The sequence below is a fragment of the Colias philodice genome, chromosome 17, assembly GCF_061535455.1.
Source record: "Colias philodice isolate Cphi_HAF_F1 chromosome 17, ilColPhil1 Martin Lab GWU primary, whole genome shotgun sequence".
NCBI classification, from domain to species: Eukaryota; Metazoa; Arthropoda; class Insecta; order Lepidoptera; family Pieridae; genus Colias; species Colias philodice.
The window spans coordinates 5,919,243-5,932,542 of NC_143102.1; the positions used below are offsets into that span (position 1 = coordinate 5,919,243).

General features: G+C 31.0%; 1 protein-coding gene across 2 annotated transcripts in view; it reads left to right on the top strand.

Annotated features, from left to right (window-relative positions):
• The window catches only part of LOC149481125 (synaptotagmin-15-like), a 68,485-nt gene that overhangs the window by 19,360 nt on the left and 35,825 nt on the right, over positions 1–13,300 (top strand). The window contains exons 2-5 of one of the 2 annotated variants that reach the window (XM_089706138.1): positions 3,842–4,009; positions 4,740–4,928; positions 9,935–10,097; positions 10,760–10,896. In XM_089706138.1, coding sequence (XP_089562264.1) covers positions 3,862–4,009; positions 4,740–4,928; positions 9,935–10,097; positions 10,760–10,896 — 637 coding nt within the window. In that variant the 5' untranslated portion in view covers positions 3,842–3,861. The remainder of the gene's footprint in view (positions 1–3,841; positions 4,010–4,739; positions 4,929–9,934; positions 10,098–10,759; positions 10,897–13,300) is intronic. The other variant, XM_089706139.1, reaches the window with a different exon arrangement.

The window sequence follows — 13,300 nt, forward strand, 5'->3', positions numbered from 1 at the left end:
ACAATTTACTTTGAATTTTACTATTATAACAAATCTGTAACATCAAACATAAAATGAATGCGTTTTGAACTGTTATTTTTACGAATTAAAATAATACGATATTATAATTTACTCGTAAAATTAATAATGGAATTTTTATTCAAGCCGGATTAATTTATTCAAGGAAAACAATATTTTCCGTATACTTTTCGTTTTATCAAAAAATATGTTAAAAGATTCACTCAGTACGCATCGGCTTTCTAAAATAAGTAATAAAATAAAATCGAATTTAAATATTGCTTTGAACATACATACATACACAATAATATTAAGATGACTTTATCTAAAAAAGTTACAAATTTAAAGGTTACAAGTAAATTATAACATTTTTTTAATTCATCGTAATTTTTAAACCACTTTTAAATCCCGCAAATTTTATTTCTAGAATACTTGTATTCCATACTTGGTAATTTGAGGTAATAAGTTTATAAGTTCTTCATTTAACACAAAAACCGAAATAATATCAATTTCAAGTTTCTTGTTCAATTAACGATTTTATATTGGATCCTTATCGACCGCGACGCAAGTCGGAATTTCTTACATTTCTGAGTAATGTCAATACAGAAGACTGTAATATAAAAGATATAAAACAGACCTTGACATAGAAAAAGCAAACATGTTTCTTCCATTCGTGAGAAATTCAATAAACAGAAATATAATATTGCGTATATTGGTATGAATGATAACTGAAAACAACATTCATTAAGTACGAATATTTCATGAGTTCTTCTGAGGTATTTTATTTACCTGTTGGCGTTTCGTAACAAAGATTCAAAGACCATAATATAATAAATAATATGATACATAGATATTATATGTTTTTATTTTCAACTATCCTATCCTATTAAGCTGAACATTACTACTATTACTTTACCTTAATTTTAATCATCAACGATTGGCTTATTAAAACGTCTACCTATACTAATAATATGTTATTAATTAGTATGAGTGGGACATTCTACATAGTAATATTTTACTCCTTAATTTTCGTTTAATACCGGAATTAAATTATCACACCAATTTACATTTCTGGTCTTATCTAACTATTTCCTAAGATATAAATATAGCTGTAAACTCTGAAATATGCTATGGCGCATGCAAAAGCGGAAATATTTATGAGAGTTTCACAGGCGACGGCAAAATAAACAACCGTCACATATAATATGCACTTTTGAAAGTGCTTTACTATGAAATCTTTTGTAATTGACACTGTGACATTTTAACATTTCGTATTTACACAGTAAAATTCGCGTTATATCTATCGTCATAGATACAAAGGTAAAAATTTATTTGTTTTTTGACACAAAAAACGTATTGCGGGGGTGAAAAAAATCTCAATATACATATTGTGACAAGGACACTTTTATTAAATTTAATTAATCTAGTGTGTATATATAACAATAAAGCATGTATATCCATAAGACTTCTACATACATTTTTGGCATACCTATAGTCACTGCTGAACTTGTATTGGTCCGAATCTTTATATAGGTATATTCAACCTGGACAAAAGTGTAATCAAGAAATCCATGATAAAACCTTTTAGAGAAATACAGACAAACATGCATATATTATCTATAAAGTTTATCAAATATTATGAATACAGTTTCAAAGCTCCAATAGCTGGTTGACTCGTAGGAATAGCCTTGGAGGTTCCAAATTCCAATACACATTATTCAAACACGTATATCAGATGTGTTTCAATCGGAAAACTTACATTAAATTAGTTAATCATATGCAAACTTCTTTAAGATTTAATATTACAACACAAGAATCTATTACGCGATTTGTTATTTTAATAAAAACAAGCTTTTTCTATTCAGTATTTAAAATAAAGTCATCCGTTAAACTTACAAGAGAACTTATTACGGCCATTTCTATGAAAAATTTAGCTCGTTATCGCAAAAATAAGTCGGCTCAGTATAAAAATGACGGCAACATTAAGCAAATTCCTTGAATGACCGACAAATTTATTGTGGGAGTTTATTTGTTAAATTTTCCTTCATAAAACGACTCAATCGTATTGTATAACAGATGTTTGAAATGTATCACTCAATAAACGGTTAATTATTATTATTATTTTATTATTATTTTTCATAATATTTAATAGTTAATTAAAGGTTAATAGTTAATACACGGCAAACCTTTGTAACCACAATTTTCATTTCATGGTAATTAAAACTATAATTTATATTTTGTATTGTTACCTCTTCATGGAACTGCATTTTATAGTTTAGACTTTTTAATAAATGATACACACAATTTTGTATTGTATAAACAGTTCCTATAAATATAGACAAGGTACATTCGCGTGAAAAGGATATAATATCGAACTATTTATTCAGTGAACTTTGAATAAAATCTCATATATTTTAAAATACCTACATTAATTAGTTCAATTTTAATATTTCTCTAGAATTCCTCTCAATTGATTTCAATAATTAATTATCAAAAGCGCCTTTACCGTTGAAATGAATACCAGAAAATATGAGTTAAAAAACCCCTTTTCAGCAATAGAGGGCGGCAATTTAACATAAAGAAGATTTAATTAATTTAAATAACATCATATTTTAACACCTTACATTTGAATTTGTTTCTAATTAATAAAAACGCTTCATTGAATAAAAACAAACCAAAAAAGAATGCGTTCTACCTTAATTTATCTCATATAGAGTAAAATATCGAATGAAAAAATACTAATACGCAACTGGTAAAAGGCATTCCATCTAATTGAATGTAACTTAATAAAGTAATAGATATGTTAAAGGTTAATCACATTGTTTTAACTAGCGAAGAAATAATAGTTTTTGCCAAGAATCTAATCTAATTTGTATCTCTCATTACAAGTAAATCATGAAACTGATCACGTAGAATCAGAAATAACGCCCACAAAAGTATAACGAAGCTTGATATGAAATATTGTCAATTATACAGGACAATATACCTAGTAATAATTATAATATTATATATATTTAGGTGCCTACGTCATTTCATACGTACGTAGTAAAGAATGTGGGCTACGAACGGAATGTGAATTGTTAAGATGTGACGTTTGTAAAAGGGCTAAATCCCCTGCTGAAAATATTTCATTTCGTGGTTTGTTTTTTAGAGTTTTATTATGAATGTAAGAAAAATTAAAAGCTTATTGTACGAATTCTAGCTGAGAAATTAAATGCGGAAGTAGGTATATACCGACTTAACTTCGCAATGAATTTGCATCCCATTAATATAAAAGATAGATTAACTAATAGGACAGGACAAAGATGGATTTTTTTTTAACTGTGGTGATGAAAACCTATATAACTGAGTAATATCAAAAGCTGATGCATGTTATACTAACTTCAGCAATTGTTATTTCTCATATGTATAAAAGATCATGTATTGTTCTTGTTTTTATGAGATAAAAAATGGAATTTAAATAAATTGTAACGTAAAACCACAGGACAGTTCTTTGGCATATTATGATATATGATGTAGTTAGATATAAGTTACATATTATGTAAAATTGAATTGTAGGTAATATTGACATGATTTTAAAGAGCAACTATGGAGTTTCTTGCCGGTTCTTCTCCATAGATACTGCTTTCCGAATCGGTGGTAAATGTTATGTAATGACGATTGAATAAATAAATGTTTGAGTTTGAGTTAAATTAAAAGCTAGTCTTCCGTACCAGCTTATACTATTAAGTTCTCTTTATACTTATTACTTATTACTTATTATTATTATTATTACTTTATATTACTTTATACTTATGGTACCGGTCTTGAAAATCTGAATAACAACATTTCTGATTTGTTCCAGGTATCAACAAATGGTTAGAGATGTTAAATTTGTCACCGTCAATCTATCGAACCGTTAATGATGGCGACCGGCCTGTAACAAGCAAAAAGGTATACTCTAGGAGGCCTTGGTATGCGCCGCCGATCGATCCTATCGGAATAGAGAAGGAAGAAGGTCAGTACAATTTAGGTAAGTAATATTTCATTATCATACTTTTTAAAATTAAAAATTTAATGTCTTAAAGGGTCGGGTTAAATAAAAAAATTATCATTACACCCAAGGCATCGCCAGCGTGGTTGAAAAATTAACGCAATAAAACCTTCCTCGAAAACCACACTATCTAATAATTAAAAAAAAATACTAAAAACCGGACAGGATTCTCTTAGGACTTGCCAAAGCGGTGGAAGACTTTTTTTTTATAATAATAATATGTATAAATCGAGTTAAAATCCGTTCAAAGTAATTAATTTTTAAGTGTATTCGTATGCAATGGAATGGTGTAAAATCTATAATCATGCTCTACAATTTCTTGTTAATGTCACTGTACTTGACATTCATGAGCATTCGTGTTTGCGTAATTATATTTTAATATCTATAATATTACTATTTTTATTTAAATGGCTTTTTCTAAACTATATTATTACTAACGATATATTTTCATCAAACGTTAAAATTCAAGTTCAGCTTAAAATGTATATATCATAAAACAATTAGTATGCTACACGAATACTCAAATAGAAAATAAATCCAATAAAACGTTCCAAAATATTTTCATAAGTCTCGAAAAATTAAATGACTTTCATTTTAAAATTAAATATGAATACACTTGGCCAAACTACACCTAATAAAATTAGTTAATTAAATTTCATTAATTGAAATAAACGTAACAAAATTATACTAAATCAATTTATCTTCACAGGTTACGACACGGATTACAATAGTGATCCCGGCGAGGAATACTATGGTAATATAGAAGAGGACCCAGTGACCTCCGTGCAAGTAGAGGCCTTAGGACACTTGGAGGCATCGTCATCTAACCCCAGATACGAACAAGCGCCCACCAGTCCTGTCACAGAGTTTTCGTTCACGAATGCTGTTAATATAAGAGGTGAGTACTGAAATAAATATTATTTCACGAGGAGTACAGTAGTAAACACATGAGTGAATAATTTCTTTTTGAACATGATTTTGTTAGCTTCACTTATATCTGCCACTCAAACCGACCCGTTTAGGCTCAAAATATTTAAAACCTACTCGAATCGCGACATTCTTTCTTCTTTCTTTCTATTTCATGAGCGTCTTAACGCGTTTTTTTTTAGCTTTTTTAACTACATTTATTATCTTTACTGCCCCCAGCTTTACTTATGTAATTCTCGAGTAAAAAACCAGCATAATATGATGTGCTAATCCAGACTATATCTATCATCTATCAACCAATATGCTTGTTTGTTTTCCATTGTTACTTGAAGCTATTTTTGTAAGCTTTGTGACATGTACACATTTGGGTATTAGCATAGCAAAGCGTTCATTCACATTTCAGTATCAGAAATTTATTACCAACTATAACATACTTGAGCGTGTGATTGTGGTTACACACGCATTGAGCATCTACGCCTAAATAATTATAATCGCATAATAATATAACTGTATTTACTGTCATTATAACTGTTATCTCGTTTTATACGACTTCAATCTCTACGTTTGCTGGGACCGCGAATAAATATGAAGAACTTGCCTTTTCCTACATTATCTCATTCATATCCAGATTAAGGCTTACATATCTATAATTATTGTAACATATATGTATATATGTAGTAATTATTTTCTACGTAGCACGTACGAACGTTGCGCAGTAATGAAAGTTCTTTTCACAATTTTCTGTAATCTCTTGCACGTATTGCGTCTGCTATCGTGAGCGTATAGCAGCAATCAGTGTGATTGAATGAAGGCTAGTAAGGGGATATTAGCGCATCGTTAGATATAGCTTTTCTGTGATGGGTTGATTTACTTTTCTGTAAAATGAACAAGATACATTTGTAAAGCATAGTCAATTTTTCTTCTTTTTAATTTTTGAAGAGTTTTAGACAAGACTTTATAATGTTTATGATAAGTATAATATGAAGAAATTAATATTATATGAACTAGTTGGTGCCCGCGACTTCGTTGCGTTTGGGCTGTGCATTGATAGATCATTGTGTCAGTCAGGCAAGTTTGAGTTATGTAATATGTTTAGATTTACTATTTATTTCATTCAAAAAGTGTAATTTTCTTGGAAAATGACTATGCTTTGAGATATTTTGACCTATGGAATTAACGTAGGTACATGGTTTCCAAAGAAATAAACATTTCTCTGAACCCGATTTTGTAATGATTTACGTCAAAGTCTGCAATAAATACAAGCACTAAATATCTCAGGGGTACAATTTCGGATCGACGCAAACATTTGTAAGGGCTGGGGCAATATTTACCAATGCGTAATCGAGTTACATTTGGTATGTGGCGAAAAAATACAAATCGTAGGCAGAAAATAAAATGTTGGACGGTGATATATTATGTTGTGGAGTATATTACCTTAGTGGTGATATTGGAAAATAGATTTGCTTGATAATAATACATTTGAACATACGAAGTTATCAGCCTAATAATATTATATGCTGAAGAGTTTGTTTGTTTGAATGCGCTAATCTCAGGAACTACTGGACCGATTTGAAAAATTATTTCGATGTTAGAATATAGCCCATTTATTGAGGAAAGCTAAAGGCTCTATAGGCTTCGAAGTTTAACTAGTAATGTTCAATCGAAATAAAAATAAAAAGTTAAAAGTGGTTGAGATTCAATGGCATCATTAAATATATAGTTGTAGATACATAATATATTTCTATCCAGAGGACTGATAATATTTCAACCAACAGACAGGCTTTCGATTAAGGAAACCGCACTTCGATTGATTCGTCAGTTTGCATGTCAGTTTCCACGCAATGGAAGGTTACGTAAAGTAGAACCTCTAGGTTAACATGTGTCAGATACACACGTTAACTTTATTATACAATATCTTTCACCCGCGGCTTTGCCTGAGTAGTGAACGGAAAACCCGCATAGTTCCCGTTTCCGCAGGATTTACGGGATAAGAGCTATTTGCTTTCTCAGGTCTTAAGCTGTTTTTGTACCGTATTTCTTGTTTATACGCGAAAAAGGTACAGACAGACACATTATAGATAGAGTAACTTCTCAACCATTTTACCTATTACCATTACCATTTACATAACTATAAATTCGTCAGGGAATATACTGATAAAGCCGATTATTTCTTGCTAAACCGTAATCATAATAAAACGTTAATAACATGGCAATTCAAGCAACATTGTAAATCTGTTTCAACAAAATTGTCCCATTACACATGTGTTCATCAAACTGTAGTGTAACTTGTAAAAGTGTTTATTACGATGTCATATTTTCTGGAACATTATAGCCTTCATATTATCGCGGTAATAATATTCTTGGTGCCATAACGTATTAAGATAGGATAAGTTTTTCACACCTTTTGTGTCGGAATTAGTTTTCTAGCCAATGGGCAACGTATTATAATGTAATAAACATTCCATTATATTCTATTAAATCAACCGTATTTGTTAGGTATTGTTTTTATATCATTTTTTTTTTTTTTTTTTAAACACGCTGCTCAGGCATTTGACCGCCATCTCACCTGATGGTAAGCGAAGATGCGGTCTTTCAGGTTAGCATGCCTGATCAGTAAGGTAAAGCCTATTCACTTTGGCATTGAATAGATATAACAAACATAAAAACCGTTTCATAGAAACATAATATGCCGATTAATAATAGGAAAGACTATTGATAAGGTATAGGTATAGTGATATATGAATCATATCTAACACATTACATTTTATGTGAAGGATGCAAAGTTATAATTCACCTACAAAAGCGTAAGTTCATATCGTAAGGGAAGGTTCATTTACCTACAATTAGGTTAACATACATAAAATTTCTAAACATCTATATTTGGTTGTTATTAGAGGCACATTGACTATTGAGCGACGCAAATAAAGTCATCTATCCCCATATCTTTTAGTACGATTTTTTTGTAAAATTCTATTAATCATTAATAATTTTAAATTTAATAAGGAAATTGGCTCCTTAAAAACTCTACATGACCAACACACATGGAGTAGGTGTAAACTGCTAGAAACAAACATTAAAGTAGTTAAAGGTCATGTCTGTAGTCTACATGAGAAAGCTTTCTTGTTCACGACAGCTAATAACTTTAGGAAAGACTGGAAATGTTTTATAATTTCCGTTAAATTTATTTAAAGACGTGGATACAATGTAAACAAATTTTCATTCCGTTATAAGAAAAATGATTGGTTATTTGGAGTACAAAATTGTCTTTAAAAATCGTTGGAAAAAGTGAGTTACGGCCGTCTTATATTTAAACGGGAATATTAAAATGCTTGATTGACATAAATCTTCAATACCTATACTTAAAATCAACACTTAAATGATATGTTTTATATTATAGAATACGGTTTATTTCTGAATAGTCACTGCCAAAAATCCGTGTGACACCACTTTATCTCAATTACTGCAAGTGTTGAATGCTTCGCTACGTTGCATAATGCATTTTCAAGCACATATTTTGCTACGAAAACGCTTTTATGAAAAATGAACTCTTTGGCTTCGTGTTTAAATTCAAAATTGTGCTCCCACGTAGCGATCATTTACTACCTTCTTATCACTAACCTTTATACTAAATCCTAAAGGTTTTCTTGGGTAACTTTTATAAAGTAATGCGGAACTTGTGGATCTCTGCTTAACATCATCCTCGGCTTTATTTTGCTTCTTCGTAATTTATAAGGCAAAACTCCTTATTTCTTAGCAAATATCTTATTTGCATTTGATGTGGAACAATGGTTTTCTGCATTTTGTTACTTAAGAGTATCTTTTGTCTTTATAATGAAGGAGGAAGTTATTGTATATTTTACTCTAAAATAATAATATGTATAATTCTTGGACGAAATGTTATTTCATCTCCATTTATACGTTATAACCTATAAAATTATTTATTGAAGTAGTACCTAGTGCGTACAAGTACAATAGTTCATTTTCTATACTCTTTGACTTCTATGAATATAATATACATATAAGAATGAATATTAGAAAATTGTGTTGCTCGCATACACAGTAATTACGTAGCCGCCGGTGTTGGAAATATTCAATTTCAAAACAAATTGAAGGGAACTGAAATATACATGTAACTGTTATTGGTTGTTTATTGGAAAGCTCAGCAAATTCGAAATATACACGCTTGAATACCGTTTACGACTTATGGTTTGATTATTATCCGTGTTGCAATTGACAAAAATGGTTTATACTAGGGATGTAACGATACCGATACCGATACCGATATATCGGCCGATATAATCGGCAAGCCGATATATCGGTATCGCCGATAATAAAACAACCGATACCGATATCAAACAATTCAAAAAACCGCGCCCAATGAACGATGCGGGAGGCCGACCGCGCGTGCGCACTTTGTTTTCTAAAAAAACTACCAATAGTAAACTTTTATTAGGTAATGATTGTATGTGTATTAATTAAAGTTTAACTGACTTTGTAAAATAATAATACTAAAATAAATGGTTTTGTTATTTTTTGATTTGGCATTTTTATTTAAAAGAATACGATTAACGGTTGAGTCTCTGTTAAATGTTGGTAACTTTTTATGCATAATTCACTATTTATTTTTCTACCAAGCCATCGATATCGGTATCGGTATCGGTATCGCCGATACATTACTACAAATATCGGTATCGGTATCGTATCGGCAAAATCATGTATCGTTACATCCCTAGTTTATACCATTATAATTTACGAATACCTACAATTAAAATGTTTTTCAAGCAATAAATGCCTATAGCTAAACGATGTTTTCAGATTCTCTTTCTAAATTTATTAGCACACATAACATATTGTTAATCGGAAATGATACAGTACTATTTTTAAAAGTATTAATTTTACAGTGCTATTTTCTATAAGTTATTTAGGTATTTGAAGTTAATATTATACATTTGACTTACCTCAAAATATTGCACACAGAAGCAGTGCTAGTCGCTTTGGGTGGTGCAAGCGCAGCGGTCATCCTTCTCCTCGTGATGGCGGGCGTGTTCTGCGCTCGGCGCCGCAAGAATAGCCCCTCCCCCGTCCCCTCGCCGCCAATTCTTGTCTACCCTCCACATGATATAACTGCGCCGTGCTATTTGTAAGTATAAAATATTTAACTTTATAATATATGGACTTCTTATTCTTTGAAAATGTCTCAGTACGAAAAAGACCGATTCATCATAACAATATAGTGCCGTTTGTACTATATTATTACAATAAAATAAGGTAAAAGATTATTTCTAACGAGCGGTCCGCCCCGGCTTCGCCCATGGTACATATTTCGCAATAAAAAATGTGTGGCCTATGTCCTTTCTCGGGTATTAAAATATCTCTATACCAAATTTCATGCAAATTGGTTCAGTAGTTAAGGCGTGATTGAGTAACAGACAGACAGACAGAGTTACTTTCGCATTTATAATATTAGTATGGATTTGCGTATAGCATGACATATTGTAATTTAGAATTATAAAACTGTGTTGAAAGGTGAGAAATAATAAAAAAATATTTTTGTTGATCGTATAAACAACATATTACAATTTTATTATCACAGCAAAAGCTTAGCTTAATATTCGTGTACCCCGTGTGAAATAATTCCAATTTCATTATTTTATAACACCACAGCCGTAGGCATGAGCTGACTAAAACTTTCGCGTAATTGCGCTTAACCGAGCTATTATGACGTCGTCAAGCCCACATTTTCCGGCTAATGTAACGTGAATACCTTCGGGATCAATTACAATGCTTTCCGTCATGCAACAGGACTAAAGAAGTGAACTTTTCCCTGCCTACCCTGCGATCGTCGTCGCTCGGCGAACTCCGTGACGTCAGCGTTTCGAGTTTGAACAGTGACGTGCTGTGCCCGCCTGTGCCCACGCAATATCGGTCCAACTCTTTCAGTAAGTACCCAATTACTTTAATTATATTGGGGTATGTTAGCAAACCTCTCAAATGCAAACTAGCTCATTAGCAAATTAAAGTTGCGTTGAGCTTTAGCAATGTTATCTATTGCAACAAATCTAGAGTATCATAAATTTATTTTCCTTTGTAGAGAATGTTTAAATAATATTGTAATTATATTCCTATTAGTTAATTTTACATTTCAAAAACTTCTGGCTAGATCTCAGATTACTTTAGCTGTAAGAGAAATTACCTATTATAGGAATGCCAAAACCAGCATTGTTTAAATTTAAACAGGTACCTGGGATTTGCTCAGCCATGAAATGCTTTAATGCTTTGCTAATTATAACTAAACAAACAAAGGTGTTTATTTTTGTAACATAAACTATGTTAGGAAGATAATAAAGAATATTTGCGTATCAACTTAATATATACGTTATGTAATTTATATAATCTAAATATTCTACGTAAATATTTCGCTGACTCGTTATATTCGTTATATTTTCGTTATATGTTCAATTGTCGTTTCAATGGTTTTTTTTATTTCCGTTATGTTTTTGGAATAAATAGTTTCACTCACACTCACAAGATGAATACAATTACAGTGACGTCACTTAAAACAACAACTACCCTATCCTATCCTATCTGAGGCTCTACAGCCGCGAGTGGGCCCTGGCCTGGTCCAGTACTTTCTTCCAGACCCCTCGATTCCTTGCCCGGGCTCTCCACACACACGTTTGTATTTTGAATATACCATAAAAGAATAAATGTAAATATTTCAGAATATTGATAAACAATTGTAATCATTGATATCATTGCATAACACTCCACAACCTTTGTAACTGTAGTCTGTACCACCCTTTATATATTTATAAATGCATAAACAAAATTCTTTACAAATTGTGTATACATGTCGGGCTTTAATTTAACTGAATCGCAGAATCCTTATAATTTCTATTTAGGGAATTCCATTTGTAATCGTACCTTTCTTTATTACTTTCCTGGAAACCTTATAAGTAATTTCCTTTCATGGGATTCATAATAAAGGGTTACTTTTGAGTTTTGTTCTCTATTCGTTCACTTTTTGTCCTCAAATAATGTAATTAATTAAGAAAGTTTGTAAGATTTGTATTGAATTAAAACGAAATTAGGTGCGTGTTTCATAGATGCTTAATATCAATTTCGATAAAATATTAAATTCCAGATAAACAATCAAATCGAGATTCATCAAACCATTCTTAATTAGTTAAGCATTATATTTGGGTACCCAAATTGGGCATAGATTATATTTACAGGAGTCTTTATTTCATATGTATACTTCATTAATCTTAGGGCCGATTTTTCAATGCTTGGATAAAACTTATCCGTCCAATAAAGTATTACACGATTTAACACGATAATATTAAAATTTCACGTAAACTGTCAAATACGGGCAATTAGAATACGTTTTAAGGGCCGATTTTTCAATGCTTGGATAAAACTTATCCGTCCAATAAAGTATTACACGATAATATTAAAATGTCACGTAAACTGTCAAATACGGGCAATTAGAATTTAGAATACGTTTTTAAAATGGTAGTCGTCGTCGAATAATGTATAAACGTCTTTATACATTATTCGACGAATAAGTTTTATCCAAGCATTGAAAAATCGGCCCTTAAAGCTCATACATTATTACCCATATTAGAACGCACATATAAACTCAAAATGAAAATTTTCACGAGAATTCACTTACATGCTTTTTTCAAACGCATACTTTACACATAATAGAATTCATAGCTTAATTAAATCAGAATAAATAAAGCAGTGAATTTGCATACGTGGTAAATCTCTTTCACTTTACCGTTTCGAGTTTTTAACATCATTAACATTTCTAAATGGGAATGCTGAATATGAAAGCATTCGCTGAATTTCACCCGCGGCTACAGTTACACAATTATAATATATTTATAACATTATTACGACCTGAAACCTAGGTAACGTTGTTGGTTTTTCTTTGTAAATACCTACGAGGTAATAATGCTTTGTTTAGGACTCTATCATTTTCTAGGTTTCGTGATGGAACAAATGAAAACTTTTAATACAAGATTGTTTGTGAAATTTATTAACGTCGCGATTCGTGCGTTGTTTTATTTAATTTGAGACCAATTTAAATACAAACGACAAAATATTTAATATTTATCGAGGAAGGCTATAATAGGCTATACTATAAAATCACACTATAAGCAACAGGATCGGAGCCACGCAAGTAAAACCGCAAAGCGCAGCTGCTAGTTTCGTAGTATTTGGTAATTTCAATCCACGGCACATCGTAAATAGTTATTTATATGTTAATGTAATTATAATATCGTGTATCAGGGATATAAAACAACATTAAATTGTTTTGTGTATTAATTAAGTTAC